This window comes from Rhopalosiphum maidis, chromosome 3 (assembly GCF_003676215.2).
Source record: "Rhopalosiphum maidis isolate BTI-1 chromosome 3, ASM367621v3, whole genome shotgun sequence".
Lineage (NCBI taxonomy): Eukaryota > Metazoa > Arthropoda > Insecta > Hemiptera > Aphididae > Rhopalosiphum > Rhopalosiphum maidis.
In genome coordinates, this window is record NC_040879.1 from 16,900,234 (window position 1) to 16,922,384 (window position 22,151).

General features: G+C 29.9%; 1 protein-coding gene across 1 annotated transcript; it reads left to right on the forward strand.

The window, feature by feature from the left end:
* Positions 1-5,530: 5,530 nt before the first annotated feature.
* On the forward strand, positions 5,531-21,602 carry LOC113557272. The gene is made up of 3 exons (XM_026962701.1): positions 5,531-6,142; positions 16,243-16,468; positions 19,901-21,602. Exons 1-3 carry the CDS (start codon positions 5,900-5,902, stop codon positions 20,956-20,958), a joined length of 1,527 nt encoding a protein of 508 aa, XP_026818502.1. The 5' UTR covers positions 5,531-5,899; the 3' UTR covers positions 20,959-21,602.
* Positions 21,603-22,151: the final 549 nt, after the last annotated feature.

Genomic DNA, 22,151 nt, shown 5'->3' on the forward strand with positions numbered 1-22,151 from the left:
TCAGAGCGCACCACGAGATACTCACAGAAGCACGTGAATTTTGTGTCATTGTGAATTCCATGTGTTCAGTAATTTATTCGTCTGAGCTGGTGACCCGTTAGTCGTACGTTCTCGGGATTGTCACATATTTAATTATTATAATATTGTATTTTTATTGTGCAAATGTGTGCATTCTGAGACGGTAGCGTTTGGTTCAAAGCCACTAACGGACACCAGTTCTCCAGGTGACGAGCTGTCATAAATTATTATTCAGTATTCATATTATTATTTTTTTTATGTGCTAATCAAACATTTAATATATTATTGTATTTTGCTAGTCCAGCATATCTTATTTTATTCACCCTGTAGGTGCCAAATAGGCATTTCACATTTGTTATTATTATTTGCTGTATTGCTGAACAAACATTATTATTAAATTTTATTATTTTAAGCCAGTAAGCTCTATTATAACATACTGTATTATTATTATACTAAACCAAAATATCTACTATAATTTTTATAATCAAATCAATCAATTACCATATTAATATTCGGGTTGTCTATTTTAGTACGTACTTTATTCATTCTTATAAGGTCGTTAGTGTAATATTTATATTTAACTAACGCCTTGTTGTGAAGGCACCCTTAATTTTAATTATTATATTTTATTTTTGTTAAGATCTGAACGCGACAACACTTATTATAGTTCAAAAACATTGATGGTATCATCTAATTTAAATCTAATTGAAAAATCAGTTGAAAGGTCGAAAGTAAAAAATTAAGGAAAACTGTATTTATTACGTAAAAAGTTTTCAACGAAATCTATTTACTTATTTTATTGTAATTAAAAAATTAACCATAATAGATATTTAAAAATTTCTTACAAAATGTTTATACTAGAATTTTCTATTCGTGATAATATCAAAAACATATTTTGATTTTTCTGAACCATTTTGGAATTTTTAATAAATGTTCATAAAAAATTATTCACTCAATCAAAATATTTAAAAGTGTAGTAAAAGTTTCCTCGTAAGTTTCTATTGTATAGCAATTTAAAATGTATTAAAAGTACAATATAAAAGCGATTTTTATGAAGGTTAAAATTCTATTTTGAAAAAAAAAAATGTTTCAAAAACGTGTTAATCTTCAAATTATTTTGTAGTTAAAAAAGCATAGCATTTTAATTTATATAACTAAGACTTTAAAATGTTATAATAAGGTTCTTAATAACTCATAAGTTATTCGTACTGGAATTATAAAATATATAAACATAATATTTTTATATAAATTTAAAATTTATATAAGAATAAAATTAGATTTTAGTTATTTTTTTCAAATTATTTTCATGGAAATTTGAAATTTGTATGTACCTAGATTATAATATTTTATATTGACAATGACTTTTTCAAAACAAATAGATTAGTTTTAAGCTATTGGCTGATTTTATACAAAATCAATAAATATGTGAATTTACAGTAATATCGCACTATTAGCATCTGTATTGACTCAAAATGTAACAATATTAATTAAGGTAATATTATTATTGATAATAATGACAAATGTAATATTTAAAAAAAAATTGAATTCAACCTACTGTATTACTGCTTTTTATAGTAATATAAAATAGATAATACTAACAATATAAAGAAAATATAAGGTATAATTTTTGCGCTTATCCAATATAAGACATCACCTCTGAATTTTACCTATATTGTAAAAACTAAAAATAGCTTATAACAAGCTATGTATTACATTTTCAAGTCATAGGTATAAAATAAAACTTTAAAAAATCACGAATTTTGAACTATAAAATAATTTGGATATATTCATTATATTGACGAATTTCAAACACGCTAATTAGAAAAAAATATTATTATAACTAAATGTATATTTAATATTATTAAAACAATTTAAGAGTTCAAGTGTAAGTACCTGTTACAAGTACAGATAAAAATAGTATGTTTTTCAAGACCGAATTACTCTTGTTGTATAGCGTTTGGCGGCCCGGCATTATAATAATATGCTATACGCGGGTACAGCCATACTATGAGTCAATCCGGTTTCCGCGGAAATTACAATGAGTTGTATGAGTAGAAGAAAAAGTAAAAAGTAAAAATACGCGTATGATACATCCGTTTTTCGTCACTACCGCCGCCGCCGTTTGCCAATTAGACGCACGTACGGTCATTATTATAATATATTATTTTAATACATCAAGGTAGACCCGAGCGCGAACAGGACGCGCGCGTATGCCTGAGTAATATTATATTATATGTTTTCAGCAGTACGCCAGTACATTCGCCACCTCCTACTTTGTCTACGACATGTTATGGTGTAGTTTTTGTTGTTAATATTATTATTATTATTATTACGCCGGCCGTCTGCTACCTACAAGTGTATAATAATAATATGTAGGTACGTGTGCACAATATACATATAGTTGTATAATAAAATAATAATAACGAGATACAATTAATAATAATAATAATAATGTATATAATAATTATTTATTTATCATGTGTATAATATGGTTAGATCAGTCCCGTGTTATTACTGTATCAGCGGTACCTTCTACAGTTCTACCTCTATTGGTATTTTCGCAGACGTATAAAATATAATTATTGATCATTATATTACGTGTCGACTCTGGTGTAGACTCCGTGGCAGGTACTTCTGAGAATTATCATTCGTAACGATTTTTTATATAATAATATAATACCGGATTGGTAATTTTTTTAACGTGATATACATAGCGCGAACTAAATAAACCAACATAGTAGGTATGTATATACTTAGTTTCATTATCCATATGTATAAAAATCATTATATAAATAAATCATACCTAGATAATATTATTATATTGTATTACCCAAACAAACAGGCAACAAATTATATAGTTAATACGTGCTATAGTGTATATTACATTATACTTATTTAGTACGCGGCGCCGCGATAATTTATTATTCCTGTTGCGGCGACATATATGGCAATGATCGAGGCGAAATCGCCGCCGCAGATTTAGATAATATTATATACTGTAATATCTATTCGTTCGAAGTTTTTTTTCATTAACAGACGCTGTCTGGGCGTCTAGTAGTCTAAAAAACAACATCAACACTCAATAAATGATTGCAATTTTCAACAATGTATATAGTAATCCAAGCGAAAAACGTTTATCTTATTGTTTCTGCATTACGATTATATTATCTACTAGAGAATGACAGAATATTGCATACTCTTCGAGAGTTCGAATGCCAAAAATTATGGATACACTTACAAAGATATAATTGGTTAAAATCCGTGTCAACATAATAAATCGATTATTTACATAAAATTACGACTTCTTTACACCTTTATTTGAAAATGTACTTTTTTTTCTTTTATTGCATGACCCATTGAAAGTTTCTGTAGCTGTCACAAAATCCCTCTACAATTTTCTATCTTGTGTGCATCATTCTTCTCAAATTGTTGTACGTATATAGAGGCTAGTTGTTTAACTTAGTTGTTTAAAGTGTAACATACAGCACACAGCAGTCTATTGTAGTGTTTCTATAGTTTTAAATATATACAATTGTTCCTTAATTTTGTGTGTATAAAAACAAATAATACTTAAACATTCGAGTCAATATAGCTTCTAAGCACTACATTACTGTACAACAATAACATATTTTATGCTTGTGAGATAAAAAATGTAAATTATAACTATTAAATCACGAGAAATGTATTAGTTTTTATTTCACATTACATTATCTTGTATATTATTGTATACAATACAATTTTTATGAATTTGAATATTTGGTTCACTTATATTCAGTGCCAATCTCCAGAATTTAACCGATACAATTAATTAATTTAACTTAGTTTTGAATTTATTGAAAGTTTAACAGAGGAAACTTTTACTATGTTGACACTTAAGAAAAATGTGTTGCTAAAAACTAAGAAGCCATATAACTGTAATTCATTGTTATACTTATAGTATTTTTTAAAAGTAATAGTTCTTTACTTAGAACTCTTTTATTCATTATTTTTTAACCTATTTTTAAAATAAAATTACACGACCGACCATCACAAATTTACTTGTTTTTCCACGCTAGAACCAATTCACATTGTATAAACTAAAACTATAAATGTACGTTACCGCTATAATACAATATGATCATATTTAAATATAATAATGTAGCTACGTAAAGCAGTTTAAGTACAAATAGATTTTCGTGCGTGTATATAATATATGGTTAAAAATAGGTACGACGGTCACGGCGGTCAACTCATCGACGGCATCGGCAGCAGCGATGGATGACCTGCAAACGACGTATTCACACACGCATTTAAATACACACAGTACGGGGAGGGGCTGTGTAGTGAACTGCTCTCACAGTCCCGGCCCCGTTCCGCAGAAAGACTTTAATTTAAATCGCCGATAACCATATTGGCAATGAAACTTGAATAATTCGCAGGAAGAATAAAAATAATATTATAAATATATAATATTGGTGGTTAAAGTGGTTACTGGGTACCTAGCGCAGGTAAGTGACGATTGGCAACCGCACAAGACGAACGGAGCTGGATTAACGATGTGGTGACTGCAATAGCTGCACTTCGACTGCAGTGCCTGAAACGCATTTAACGAATGCCAGGCGCGTGCGCCAAGTAATAATAAATCATAGCGAGGCATAAAATTTAATTTGTGTAAAAATGCAATACTTGATTTTAATTTATCAATAGTGAATTATAAAAACAGTGATTGTAATGATCATATTATAACCATATATAATGACTCAAATGTGTAGTATTATATCATAATATCAAGGTACCATACTTCCATCTTATGTCCTTACCATATTATGGTACACGATGGTAGCCCAAATCTTAGCTTCGGCGCTTTTGGAAATATTCAACCAGGACCCTCAAGTGTCCGTTCTATACCTAAACCGATGGTCGTAATAATTATATCGATCGATAGTGGCAGCGGTACCTGTGCCTACTCGAATCGGCTATTTCGTAATGCACGCGTATCGTTGAAACCGAAACGGATAAAAAAAAAATAAGTACCAAATACCAATACGATATACAACAACTACGTACAGATGATACAGATGCATCGTTCTAGAGTCTAGGTGGTGGGAGGGGGTAATAGAGATTTTCTGGAGTGTCCGCGCCCTTTCCCACCTGGAGACACGCACACGCACTCGAGTTGCATTCTCTATCGATACGTATGGCCCGTTTACGAAACAATATAATTAGGCGACCCGAGCGCAGTGACGACGACGATACGTCATCATCGTCACACCAAAATACCGAATCGTCACGAAAACCTCATCGCGGCAGTGGCAGCGGCGGCGGCGGCCGGTGAACGAGCAGCGATCGAGTGCGTGCATGTCAGTGCGTGCAGACGCGTGTGCCTCGCGTCTAATAATATTTATTTATTTTACTTTTCTTCTTTGCGGGCGCCGGCAGTGTATAGACGATTACTACAGCCGCCGCCACAACAACAACAATAATAATAATAATAATAATATTGTAATCGTACTTTGACGTCGCGGCGTATAAAACGTGCGGTCCGTCGGTCGCACGCGTTCAGTCCGTATTAACGACCGTGCACGGCGGTCGCGAACAACCGACCACGCACACCGGATCCTCCGCGCACGAATAACGCACTCTCGCCGCCCGCGCGCGCAGCTATAGACGGAGTATAGCTCTGGACCGCGGTCGCATGCATCATCGCTTCCCGGACCGTGGTCGTACACAATATTACGACCTCTTGCGCGCGAACCGTCAGCGTTGATTATTATTGTTATACATTTTAAACCGACCGTGTTCGCGAACCTACGACGGTGCGTCTCTCTACGACGTGTTCATCGTGATAATCGTCCTATAGTGAGACACTACCCGCGATCACCTCGTGTTATAAAATAATATTATGATGGGCAGCGCCGACGTCTGGTGGTCGCACGTGCCGGTCGTTGGCCGTGCGGTCCGATTCGCCGTGCTTTTGATCGTCCTCCGGCTAGCCGATTTCATGACGGCGGTAACGTGCGCGGCAGCTGCAGACGACGACCGACACCAGCAACACTTGCAGCAACAGCAGCACGTCCACCTCACAGAACTGAGTCGTAACATAATCAAAGGGCTGAAATTGGAAAAGTTACCGGACATGACCAAGGTATTTTAATATTATATGTATATTATTGCGTGAGTGTGACAGTTTATGTTTGGAAGTAGTGTCGGTCTTAGGCAGGGGCCAGCAAGGCCCATGTCCCGCACTTCGCGCTTTAATTTGATATTTTATGTCTCACGTTAATACGTCAATAAATAAATATTATTTTATAGTATATTTTTTTCGGCGAAATTAAACAAAAAAAAAAAAATACCATTTGCCCCCAGGCCTGGCTCCACCCTAAGGCTGGCTCTATTTGAAAGGGTGTACACTTGGCGGGAGTGGCATTAAAACTATATATCGCGTAGCCGAATAGGTAAATACATTCTATACTAAAATAATATTTCATAATGATACCTAATATTTTTAATTTTCGTGTTAATAAAAATTATATTATGATACGATATTATATGCCTTATCTGAGGTCATGAGGAAAGGAGGTCAGATATACAAAATACATTCAAAAATATTTACAACGGAGTGAATGGGGACAAAAAATGTAGTGCTACACGAGCAATATAGTCATACAAACTCAAAAATTCGGCACCGGGTATACTACATCACATCATAATAATATATTGTTATAAACCTTATACGCGAGTACCTATTATGTTAACGCATATTTACGGTTCTGCTTTAACAGGGTAAGGCAAGACAGATTAGTTTCGGGATGTCATATGGTATGATATTTAAAGAAAAAAATAAATAAATGCATATTCATTGGAAAATTTCTAGAATCAATTTATCACGACTGTTTTTGTCATTATCTTGTATAACAAAAAATAGTATTTATAATCATACATTCATAATGGGGATGTATACGATTTTTATATGGTTTGACGTAATTCTGTGTACATTATCTATGCATTAAAATCCCTTTAAATTACCACTGCGTATTATATTTGGTATATCTGTGGGTATACCTGAAAATAGACCTATACTGACTTACTGACTTTTAGAATACATACATTTTATATCTATATTAAAATCCACATAAAACGGAAGAATGTTCGATTTTAGGATTATACATTTAACAATAATAATATTCATATATGTAGACATACCTAGTATATTACTGGTGGATAACCATATTTAATAGTGGTAGTGGAGCTCTGGGGTGCTGTTGTCGTGGATGACTAGAATTTTTATACTTTTATCTCATAAAAATATATTTTTATGAGAGACATTCTTTTTTATTTTTTATGTTAAATTCTTATAAATACGCCGGAGAATTAAATATTATAAATGTACATATATTTTACTGAACACAGATCTCTGATCTTGAATTGTTTAGAAATTTTTTATCTGTGAACTGTGAGATGAGGAATGATTGTCCTGTGGAATCTATATTATAGAACATGATAGCAGTTTGGTCTATAATCGTCTACTTTTAGCAATCATCATTATTAGTATTAATTATATTTTAGTAAATATTAATTAGTTTTTAGTTATTATACTTATTAGTTACTACTAATTGGGCTTAAACTAATCTAAATAGCACAATAAATTATAGTAAAAAAATGTTCACTTTTATAATATTCAACTTGGCGTAAATAATTATATTAATTAATAAAATTAATTTATTAATTCACGGAAAATTATCCTAAAGTAAATAATAAAAATTAACATATACTATAACACTTGCTTGAACTTTTGTTAATAAGTGTTCAGCCTTACACGCTGCAGGTTAGATTACACCTCGGGTTATACATACGATTTGAAATCTTAAACGTATCAGCTCACATCCGTTTTTTGTTTATTGGTATAGGTATAGGTAAAATAATGTATATACTATACAGGTATTATTTATATATATACGTGTGTGTATATTAATATTATTACTATACATATGCGCGCGCTTCTCTTTAATGATTTCAGTTTCAATGAATCTTAAGCGGCGGTGCCGTTTGGTCATAAATTTTACGCACCCAAAGATAATAATAAACTAATATAGGATTAGAAATTTTAAATCGCCGCACAGAATAGACGACGTCACATATACTGTATGATAATCGTTTGGTAGGCAGATGCCAGATAGTATTAAATTAGTACATTATTATAGTCAGTGGTCGATGTTAATCAGTAATCACGTATTTCTCGTTTGACTGTAGTATAATATAATACATTTTAAATACGAATCCACGTTTGACACACGTGAGTGTAGAGGACATATTATATACCTATACATATAATCCTCCTATTCCATATAATAAGTATACTCGCAAACGTTTCCTCACCAACGCCTTGGCTCTCGGCATATAAGTATATTATAAAGTGCCTATTTCATACGTAAAGTTGTATAGGTGAACAGTAATGAAATAATGATTGCACACGGTGACCGAACGATTGGAAAGTATAACTATATAGGTAGATAAATATATTTAAAATGAATAATAATAATAATAAAATGTTACGCAATAAATGGTAATATGTGGGTGTATTATACCTACATTGTATAATTTTTGATATTTTAAATTACACCAAGTACACATAGGCACACATCCGAATTGTAGGTTTCTGATAACGCCTTTTAAAAAAAGGCAAAACAAGATCTAATAATATTATATGATATTAATTTAACATTTATCCATCATTGTACAGGTGTATAAAATGAAATAAATTGTCATTTAGATAAAAACTATGATAAAATCGGTGTGATACGATTGATACAAACGAATATCTATTAATCAAGCTTATAATTAATGAAAACCTTGAAGGATTCTTTGATTATATACTAATTACTAGAAAATTATATTTAAAAATATAGCACATTTCCGCCAATAATGTGGTATATCAGTAGTGTAGAACGAACAACTAATTGCTGTGAATCATTTAGCAAAATATCTAATATATATAATAATATGTGCATTTTTTTTTATAGACATTACAAGTTAACTAAGAAATAATTTTATAATTTTTATATAATATTTTTAATCTGTGTTTTTGGTTAAATATCTTTGTAAATATATAAGCTATCAAATCATCTCCACTCAGAATTGTTTTTATGTTAAATGATATATCATTGAATTCAAATTTTAACACATCCGTTATACAAAACCATCTACTATGTAAAGTAGACTAAGTATAGTGACTTGATAATTGTTATTTTTTTTTTGTTTTTACAACTTATAAGTGCATACGTCGACAACAATATGTCCTATTATTTTAAGTACAAAAATGTAGTATACCTTTTATTCACAACGTGTCGTATAGTATCTTATTTTATAACTAAATTGGTTTGATATTCGTAGTTCTACGTGAAGTCTCACACTAAAATAAATGTCCCGCACTTTTTCGCTAATTTGATATTTTTGTATGTTTAATATAATTGTAATTAGTATATTTTTTTCGGCGAAATTAAACAAAAAAAAAAAAATACCATTTGCCCCCAGGCCTGGCTCCACCCTAAGGCTGGCTCTATTTGAAAGGGTGTACACTTGGCGGGAGTGGCATTAAAACTATATATCGCGTAGCCGAATAGGTAAATACATTCTATACTAAAATAATATTTCATAATGATACCTAATATTTTTAATTTTCGTGTTAATAAAAATTATATTATGATACGATATTATATGCCTTATCTGAGGTCATGAGGAAAGGAGGTCAGATACACAAAATACATTCAAAAATATTTACAACGGAGTGAACGGGGACAAAAAATGTAGTGCTACACGAGCAATATAGTCATACAAACTCAAAAATTCGGCACCGGGTATACTACATCACATCATAATAATATATTGTTATAAACCTTATACGCGAGTACCTATTATGTTAACGCATATTTACGGTTCTGCTTTAACAGGGTAAGGCAAGACAGATTAGTTTCGGGATGTCATATGGTATGATATTTAAAGAAAAAAATAAATAAATGCATATTCATTGGAAAATTTCTAGAATCAATTTATCACGACTGTTTTTGTCATTATCTTGTATAACAAAAAATAGTATTTATAATCATACATTCATAATGGGGATGTATACGATTTTTATATGGTTTGACGTAATTCTGTGTACATTATCTATGCATTAAAATCCCTTTAAATTACCACTGCGTATTATATTTGGTATATCTGTGGGTATACCTGAAAATAGACCTATACTGACTTACTGACTTTTAGAATACATACATTTTATATCTATATTAAAATCCACATAAAACGGAAGAATGTTCGATTTTAGGATTATACATTTAACAATAATAATATTCATATATGTAGACATACCTAGTATATTACTGGTGGATAACCATATTTAATAGTGGTAGTGGAGCTCTGGGGTGCTGTTGTCGTGGATGACTAGAATTTTTATACTTTTATCTCATAAAAATAATATTTTTATGAGAGACATTCTTTTTTATTTTTTATGTTAAATTCTTATAAATACGCCGGAGAATTAAATATTATAAATGTACATATATTTTACTGAACACAGATCTCTGATCTTGAATTGTTTAGAAATTTTTTATCTGTGAACTGTGAGATGAGGAATGATTGTCCTGTGGAATCTATATTATAGAACATGATAGCAGTTTGGTCTATAATCGTCTACTTTTAGCAATCATCATTATTAGTATTAATTATATTTTAGTAAATATTAATTAGTTTTTAGTTATTATACTTATTAGTTACTACTAATTGGGCTTAAACTAATCTAAATAGCACAATAAATTATAGTAAAAAAATGTTCACTTTTATAATATTCAACTTGGCGTAAATAATTATATTAATTAATAAAATTAATTTATTAATTCACGGAAAATTATCCTAAAGTAAATAATAAAAATTAACATATACTATAACACTTGCTTGAACTTTTGTTAATAAGTGTTCAGCCTTACACGCTGCAGGTTAGATTACACCTCGGGTTATACATACGATTTGAAATCTTAAACGTATCAGCTAACATCCGTTTTTTGTTTATTGGTATAGGTATAGGTAAAATAATGTATATACTATACAGGTATTATTTATATATATACGTGTGTGTATATTAATATTATTACTATACATATGCGCGCGCTTCTCTTTAATGATTTCAGTTTCAATGAATCTTAAGCGGCGGTGCCGTTTGGTCATAAATTTTACGCACCCAAAGATAATAATAAACTAATATAGGATTAGAAATTTTAAATCGCCGCACAGAATAGACGACGTCACATATACTGTATGATAATCGTTTGGTAGGCAGATGCCAGATAGTATTAAATTAGTACATTATTATAGTCAGTGGTCGATGTTAATCAGTAATCACGTATTTCTCGTTTGACTGTAGTATAATATAATACATTTTAAATACGAATCCACGTTTGACACACGTGAGTGTAGAGGACATATTATATACCTATACATATAATCCTCCTATTCCATATAATAAGTATACTCGCAAACGTTTCCTCACCAACGCCTTGGCTCTCGGCATATAAGTATATTATAAAGTGCCTATTTCATACGTAAAGTTGTATAGGTGAACAGTAATGAAATAATGATTGCACACGGTGACCGAACGATTGGAAAGTATAACTATATAGGTAGATAAATATATTTAAAATGAATAATAATAATAATAAAATGTTACGCAATAAATGGTAATATGTGGGTGTATTATACCTACATTGTATAATTTTTGATATTTTAAATTACACCAAGTACACATAGGCACACATCCGAATTGTAGGTTTCTGATAACGCCTTTTAAAAAAAGGCAAAACAAGATCTAATAATATTATATGATATTAATTTAACATTTATCCATCATTGTACAGGTGTATAAAATGAAATAAATTGTCATTTAGATAAAAACTATGATAAAATCGGTGTGATACGATTGATACAAACGAATATCTATTAATCAAGCTTATAATTAATGAAAACCTTGAAGGATTCTTTGATTATATACTAATTACTAGAAAATTATATTTAAAAATATAGCACATTTCCGCCAATAATGTGGTATATCAGTAGTGTAGAACGAACAACTAATTGCTGTGAATCATTTAGCAAAATATCTAATATATATAATAATATGTGCATTTTTTTTTATAGACATTACAAGTTAACTAAGAAATAATTTTATAATTTTTATATAATATTTTTAATCTGTGTTTTTGGTTAAATATCTTTGTAAATATATAAACTATCAAATCATCTCCACTCAGAATTGTTTTTATGTTAAATGATATATCATTGAATTCAAATTTTAACACATCCGTTATACAAAACCATCTACTATGTAAAGTAGAATAAGTATAGTGACTTGATAATTGTTATTTTTTTTTTGTTTTTACAACTTATAAGTGCATACGTCGACAACAATATGTCCTATTATTTTAAGTACAAAAATGTAGTATACCTTTTATTCACAACGTGTCGTATAGTATCTTATTTTATAACTAAATTGGTTTGATATTCGTAGTTCTACGTGAAGTCTCACACTAAAATAAATTATAACTTTTTCCTAAACATATTTTTGGTATGTTTAATAATTGTAATTTAAAGTTATTGTCAAATTTTTAATTAATATTATAAAATACTATTAAAGTTTCATCGTACTTATCTTTGATTGGTTTTATTGAACGATTACATGTCTGTAATAAATCACAGGTATACGCTGTGTGTGTTAGACATTTCTAAAATGATATTTTTGTTATGAATTTGTTTTATGTGTATTATAAAAAAATAACTATTTTATAAATCATTAGTCAAAATTTAAAAATATCACATTATAAGAAATCACATTTTTAATGAGTTTTTAGATTTTATTTTTTTTTTCATAAGTAGGTACTATACTTACTTGATATGAGTATAATTTATATTAATTTAGCTCCCAAAGCATAAGGTGTATCACATATGCATTTATTTATTTTGTTTCATTTTTTTTATGTTTACAGTATTCAGTCTAGGATTCTTTGTATATTATACATAACAATTTATGTAGGTTCAGGTATTAGTGAAGTTTATCAGTTTTTGATATCATTAATTATATCGTATTACAGATACAAGTGTGTGACCATTAAAGTGTTAATAGAAAAAAAAACAATCATAACATCAATAAATAGTTTCCGCTACATAAAGATAATATACCTATATACTATATTATACTCATCTAAATTTAAAAATGCGGGTTACGTAAACTAAAAGAGTTATAGTATTTTAATTGTTAAAAAAATAAAAAAAGTTTACTCCGCTTCTTGACAAATGCCATTAATGCGTTTCGTGCACAATACATAATAATAATATAACGATCGATACATTAGTTTCGTCGTTGGAATCCGCCCATTTCTTTTTCAAATTATAAAATAACATAATACTGTATATTATTATACTATATACCTACTCAAACTGTGACTGCGTGCGTCCATTAAGAAGGAATTCGTGTATACAAATATAATCAAAATATTTAGGCTTGTATACAAGTTCCTCGTTATCTATTAAACAGTATATATGTAACATATATAGGTACAATATAATACAAATGCTACGCGTTGTACCTTGTAACTTACGTCGAAAAAACCAATTAGGAAGGTAATAAATGACGTATTTTGAATAGGTATGTAAATATAAAATAAACTACAAAAAAAACTATTATACATATTTTTTATGCATAGGTACGACTCTTTTTTTTAAGTAGAATCTTTTCCGACGTATAAACATGTAGTAGTTATGTGACATGTGTTATATTATAATATTGTATAAGTGATAATTTTAAAAATCTCGGCATCTCAATATAGTCAATGCATTATTACACTGTATTTAATAAATATTTACGTAATTATAGTTGAACAAGTTGTGAATGCATGTTGCGTTTTTAAAAACAAACAAAAGACAAAAAATAATTGTTTGAATTTAGAATTTTAATTTCAACATTATGTCAACTATATTATTAATTGTTATTAAAAAATAGTTTCAATTGATATATAATTTAAATAATTATTTTTATTATTAAATAAACTAAATGAATAATACATACAAAAACGAACATATTTATTCGTAAGGCATCTGAGGAATGTGTTTAAATGATTTAAAAGAAAATTGCTGAATGATGTTTTTACTTTTTATAAACTAATTCGTTGATATGAAAATACGTAAAATGTTATACATTAGAATTCAAATGGATTACCTATACAATACTACGATTCAAAATGAAAGAAGTAAATCATATTATTATAAATTAATTATAAAAAATTAAACAAGTATCAAAGATAACTTCACACGAAATACTAATTTGTTTTTTTACTCTTCTGCGTCTTACATTATAAAAGAATTATAAAGTATTTGTGCTATAATATTTTTGGAGAGATTACGAGTGCGTCGTTCGATTTATTATTATTATGCACACACGAAACTATTTATTGCGATGATAGTTATTTATATGGCAGGACAACTGTAAAACAGATAAAGCATATAAAACAATATTATTATGAAATTAAAAAAAGCGTATACATGTTAAACGGAGTATAATTTTATTATGTTTCGTAACAACTATAATTAGTGCAACACGTCATGCCTAAATCGTTAAAATAGATTAATTCCGTTATTTCATTCATAATCGCAATTCGTCTGGTATATCATCATGATGGTATTTAAACAGAGTGTCTACCTAATGGATCCGAAATTGTTTCAAACGAATATACTATAAGGTATACAGTATAAAGTATACACTCTACATACCCATACATTTATCAGCTATCAGTCTACGTGTAAAACACAATAAATCGTTTAACAATTTAATCAATATACAATAATTTATTAGAATTTGATGTAATCGATTTTCAGTAGAATAACGTCTAAAAAATCATACAGCGTGGCAGCGACTGTAAACAAAGAATTGTTATTTTTTTTTACAAAATATCATCATGATTTTATACTTGGTAAATTTTCATGAAGCTGTTTTTAATAAAGTTAGGTATTTTTAGTTCTTATTAATTTAACTAATTTTTGTACATTATATTAAAACTTAATTATTTAGTCGAATCCTAAATAATAATTTAATAGGTAAATTTTTATAACTAATAAAACAAAAAAAATTGTCTTCAGGAATGTTACCTACGTTGCAGTCTCACAAGTTACAATCATGTTTATTTTTTTATTTTTATAGATTTTTCACTGTAAATTTAAAAACTTATTTAAGTAAATAGGTATATTTTCTCATTTTTATTTATAAGTTGTTATGGTATTGTTTGGGATTATACTGGTTATAGTAAAACAATTTGTCTTCCTTGCTTTACTGTTAATAAGCTTGGTCACGCATTCATTTTTAGAATAAAGGAATAAACTAATATATAGAATTATTACAAGTAAATATTTTTACGACAATAATAATAATGTAAAAATAAAATATTTGTAATTCAACGTGTTTTTATAAAGTTGTGGAAAATAATTCTTAATTTTTATTCTAAGAATTTATTTTAATGGGCTGTTCCTTTTTTGATTTTTAATTTATTAAAAATAACTATTTAAACTTAACTAATCATATAATTAATTTATTAACTATTTTAATGAAAAGATTTGTAATCACCTTTAAATTCCTAAACCTATATTTATTTATATAACCTTATGACTCGCCTGGAAATTAAAATATCTTAATAAAATGATTGTAAAAACATAAATAATATTCTTACCATAACACGGAATGTTTAACTCAAATGTTGGTATAATGTACATTTGTTTGAAAAGAAAAAACACCCGTGGGTATACTATAGTATTATCTTATGATTAGTCGATGTATTAAAATTAAATACATATATAATATATTTAATCTTATTGTTGATAAAAATAAAAGTATTTTACGATATGGTATGATTATATAAAATTTATTATATTGTTGTTTTACTTAAATCTTATACTTTACTTATACCGAATACCGATAAAAATCACTGAAACACATCGGTACGGCCGATAATATTATATTCATGTCAAGTTATGTGTGTCGCGTATAATAATTCTATAATGATGTGAAAGAGACAGAGACAGAAACAGAGAACAGTCACACGTCAGCGACAGGAGCAAAAATAAAATACCGTCTGGACGAGCGTCTAAGAGATATAATAATATATGTAAATAGGAAAAGAAAAATAATTCGTTTTTTTTTTTACTTTAACGCAGGTGGACATCAGCAATGAAGAATTCCATTGCAAGTATTTGGAATATTTCCGGCGATTGTACGTGGATGAATCAGAATTTTACGATCCCGACGACAACGATGATGTAACAATGGCAGCGAGTTATGATAATGATGACGACCACGACGTATCCGCGATACTAGTACGGGGCCAAGTGAAACACTTCGGCGGCGATAACAGAAACGACGAATCTCCGGATCTGCCGACAGGTAATTCGTCATAAATAATAATAGTGTATGTCTACTCGTTTAGCGTATACAAACTATTACCATCTCTACCTGTGTTCGGTCGTTATGAACAACGATTCGCAATGCTGGGTGCTGGGTTAGTCAAAGAATTTTTTTTAATTCGATTATTAAAGTTAAACAGCACAAAAACGATATACTTAAGCGACATCAAACTAGCTAATTTGAAAAAAGTTTCAATCAACTTGGTTAAGTTAAATTAGAGTAACGTTTAAAAATACTTATCTACCTACTAACAAGTTAAGTTTTTTTGCAAGTAATTTATAAAAGTGATAAATTAGGTATTGACATACCTAAATAAATAAAAGTTAACTTGAAAAATATGGTTTCGATTAAATTTGAATTATTAGTTGTATGCCTATTTGGTTTATTTAAATACGATTAAAGAATAAATTCAATACAATGTAATTTAACTTTATTTATATTAAAACTCAATAGTGCACAAATAATAATCTTATGAATTTGTCTCTGATTTACCGTCTTTAAGCAATCTTTGTTATATGTTGGTATAGCATACGTTGGTTCGACAATTTATTTTATTTGAATAAAAGTAGGTCTAGATGTACTTTCGAGTTTTGGCGTAAAAGTTCTTCAATTCTTCGTAAAATTAATTTAAAGTTGAAACGATAATGAAATCAGAATTTCAAAATTATACGTATTTATATCGTATGTTTAAAAAATGAAAAGGTGAATAAAATCAAAAATATTTATTTGAGATCTGACCTACATTTATTAGAATGAGGGGCCGAATGAATAATCGGTCAATGCGAGTAAATGTTCGAACCATGTGTACAATAACTAATAAACATATGCCAACTATAAAAAAAACATCGATAATTTATGTGCAAGATAATGTTTGGTTATCATATACATTTTGAACTTGACGCGTCAGAGCACCATTTTTTTTTTTTTTTATAAACTATATACAATCTATACTGCTTAGCATAATAAGTATATATGTGAAGAGAGCACTGAGCTCTACATGGTTTGTGTAAATAAGATGTCACCCATTAGTGACTCTTTGACCTTTGTTTGAGGAAAAGTATAAATTTAAAAAAATAAATTATAAATTTTTATTTTTATTGCTTTTTTGACTTTTATTTATTTAGGTTAATTTTGTGATAAGGTATTTATTATACTTTTAATTGTCTTTTAAATAATAAAATAGTAGGTTATACTAAAAATCAATCAGTTAAATTTTGACTATAAATCGTACTTTCTGCTTTAAAGCTTAAGTTTGAATTATTCAATTTCCAAGTACTATCATGATAAATTATGTAGGAATGTAAATTCAATATTTAAATTTTTATTTGACTTAGTTGGTTTGGCCTAATAGAGGTACTCGTCTTATTTTTATGATGTATCTTTTTTACAAATACAATGGAGATTTAGGTATTAAAATTAACCAATTATCTCTATAATTAGTAATTATTTTAAAATCGGCATCCACTATTGTCTATAATCTATTAAGTATTAATATTATTATAGATAAGTAGGTACTTGGAAATTGTTTTGTTGTTATGGGTCATCATCACGATAACAACTGTAGGCTATAAATTGTATCGACAAGTCATATAGATAATTAATCCTAAAAAAATAAAATACTGTACTAAATCACAAGTATAGGTACATAATATATCAATAATTAAATCGATTGTAAGCAAATATTATTGTAGTTAATTTTTTCTGCACGTGTGCAATTTTCCATCTGCATTGTTATTACTATCTATCAAATTAAAATATTACATGACCATCAACCTAATTGATAAAAAAAAAAAATGTAAAATAGATTTACAAGCTTTCGCGAGCGAATAATTTACAATATTTATTGAGTACCTAATATTAGTAATAAAATAATAAGTATAATTATAACTAATAATATTTATAAACAAATATTATAATATATTATTATTATTTAATATGTATCTTTGTATAAAATGTATTTTCGGTTATACTTATGGTACTAAATTGACATCGTGTTTTTGATTAGCACTTGTGGACGATGATGCTCGTTGATAAAATACATTTTAAAAACTCGATTTCCCCAATTTTATAAGGACTTGTAATGATTAAACCGAAATTTCCACTGATATTAACGGAATGTAACATTACTTTTCTAAAATTGTTGATTGATGACTATTATGAACAATCGGATTAGCTTTTTAAATGTGGATATGTATAATGAAATACAGTTTTAGGCCAATTATGATTTTCTTGTGTATTCCTAAGTAAGCTATTATAATTAGGGATAAGCGGATGAAAGACAAAAGGAACAGCTATCCAAGGAGTTAAGTGATAAAAAGAAATAATTTGAATGTCCCACAAACTTCTTTTAAAATAATTTATGATATTAATTTAAAAATATTTGTACCTATTTAGAAAAATATGGAATAACATTTTTATAAATTATCTTTATTTTTGCGTTATAATTTCAGTGAAACATGTTAAACAAATAAGTGAATTTGTTTGTACGGCCACATGATGGGTAATGAAGGAGCAGCTATGGGGTGAAACGTTGACAAAACTAATAATTAACTTTATTTTTTTTTTTTTTTAATAGACAATGGTTATTATCGATATAATATTAATGTTTACCTTTAAAATACGACTTCAATGATTCCAGCATTGAGCATTCCATTCATAATATAAGAGTAAATTTCAGCTAGTATTACGGTTATTACTTGTAGGTTAATTATTATTGATCTCCTCTATGTTCATATTATGTTATTAATTAATACCAGTTATAATAATTATTTTATACATTTGATAACTTATCTATCACATTAGTTATTGAGGTAATAGTGTGATTTCAAAAATTAACCAAAATATATACCAAAGGAAATGAACAGGATTGTATGCTTGTTTTCCTCGTGAGTTTATTGATTAATGAGTTAGGTACAATAAGAGTTTGTGTGGAAAGTAATGTTTTTATTAAATAATATATAAATTTATTAATTAAAAATATTACGTTTTAATATTTTCAGATTTACTAATTTATTAAACTATACACAATCATTATTTTGATTTGGTTCTATGAACAAATATTAATACTAGTTACTACATTATTTATTAACACATTTTTCAAATAATTTTAAACGAAGTTTAGGAACAAATAATGATATCAAAAATTAATAATAAAAATCATGGTGATGAGGAATATTGTAATCTTTAAAAATACTTGCTAGACTTTTAAATAACAAATTTCAAACGCCGAAGAAATTTACTGAGATCGTATAAATACTATAAATAATACTATACACGTATATTATTATAGTATATTTTATTATTCACCGGCGTTCTTATTAAGCTTTCAACTACACAATGTACAGCAATAACACGCACGTAATACACATAATTACATTAATAATTAAAACACACCATGTGTTTGTATTTCAGACGATGACGGCGATTTGATGCAGCAAACTACATCCATCACGTTCCCGATTTATGATACGGCGGTGCGCGGAAGTGGCAGTCGCGTGACGGTAATCAAATCGGTGGTGCGAATCTACGCAGACGCCCCTCACGTACGGGTCCGCGTGTACGGCCGCTTGCTGCAGCAGGCCGGTACCGTACTGCGGGAAAACCCGTCGCTCGTTGCCGACCTCATATGGCCGGTTGGCGGCGGCGGACGGTGGGTGGACGTGGACGTGACGCGCCTATTACGGCCGCGAAAACGTCACCGCGGCGGTGGAGTGACCGCCGTGTCTCTGGAATTGTTGTTGCGATACTCGGCGACGGCAGCAGCCGGATCTGTCCGTTTCGTCCCCGAAACGGACAACAACGACGGCCGATATGTTCCTATTCTACACGCTTTTATGAACGGAGCGGTGGACGGCGGCGCGCGTTCGGCGACCGCGGCCGTCCGATGCCCCGGCGAAACGAAACGGAAAAAACGAGAGGGTGGCGGTGGTCGCGGCCGCGGCCGCGGTAAAAAACGTCGTCGGCCGACCGCGTCCGGTCGCGTCCGTCGGACTGACTGCAAGGTTGACACGTCGTCGGGCAACGACAACGGGACGGAGCACGGCGGCGGCGGGAACAAATGTTGCCGGGAAGAGATGCGCGTCGTTTTCGCCGACATTCCGGGTTTCGATTTCATCGTCGAGCCCAAGTGGTTCGACGCGGGCCTTTGCCGGGGACGGTGCCCGGCCAAGTACAATCCGGCCACCCGGCACGCATTCATCCAGAGCCTGTTGTGGAAACAGCACAACAACAACAACCGTCGTGCGGAGGTCGCCGGTGACGGCGGGGAGAGGCGGGCCCGGAGAAAGGTCCGTCACGGCGGCGGCGCGGCGACAGCCACGACAAAGGCTCCCCAGCCTCCGCCCAAACCGTGTTGCGCGCCCAATAAACTGGACCGGTTGCAGATCATTCATGTCGACGAGACAGACCCGAGCTCGCTGAAAGTGACCACGTGGAAAGAAATGGCTGTCGTGGAATGTGCGTGTTCGTGATCGACGTCTTTCGGGTTAAGTTTGACGTGAGTGTAGAATGCACTTGCACCCCATCCTATGCATGCGTAAACATTAAGATAATATTTTGTGCGATGTACGAAATCCCTGTCAGAATTTTTTATTTTTTGCTTCCGTTATTATCGTTGAATATTATTTTTGTTTATGCGCTTAATTAAAGACATGTGTCATATACATTTTGGTCATTTAAATATTTAATAATTGGCCACACAACTTTCAAAATGATTTGTTATCATGCTATTTTAAAGATAATAATATTTCGAATAACAATACGGTAGATAGCGAAAAAAAAGGAATTAATTGGTGCTTTCTATAATCTAAATAGTGCATTTTTATTTATTTATTTATTATATACTCAATACAGTTTTTCGGTATCATGTAAGTGTTGAAAAATGTTGTAATAGGTAATTAGGAAAGATTAGTTGATCTCGGCGCCGCAGTCGCATAGTGTTTAAGCAATTTAACAAATATTATGTATTATGTAGGTATGCGATATATGCGCGTTCGATGACGAATCGCCAAAATATACGGGCCAAAAATATATTATACTATTATTATTTATTGTATAATATGCTCAAAATGATCTAATGAATTTTTTATTGCTTACGAGTTAATTATAATATATTATATTGTACAGTTTATTACACATTAGTTATATTTTCTATTAAACCACTATATAGCTATTAATTCCAATGTTTAGATTTTAGACGAGTGTTCATAATATATATTTAAAAATTTCGATGGTTTTGTATATATAACGTAAGAGTCCAACTTGTGTTCATATATTATGATATAATATTATAATCTCAGAAAATTAATACTTTAAATTATTATTATTGTAATAACTATTTATAAAAACGAATCGCGGTCAAGTTCAATGTCACTTAAATACGAAAACGCAGTCGTATGCATTCTGTAGCCCATTCGTTTGTTTATGAATTATTGTTTGTTATATTATCTATTCATGTACGATTTTAAAACATTCGCGCTCTCTGTAATTTCAAGCGTTATCGTGAATATTCATGACTAAAAATGTTATTATTTTTAGCCCTTATATAGGTGTGGATTATTAACTATATTTTATTTTTGTTTATTTATTTATTATTTATATATTTTGGTACAGTCTTGTAAAGAATACGTTTATATTATATTAAAATATTTTTAGAATAGGTATA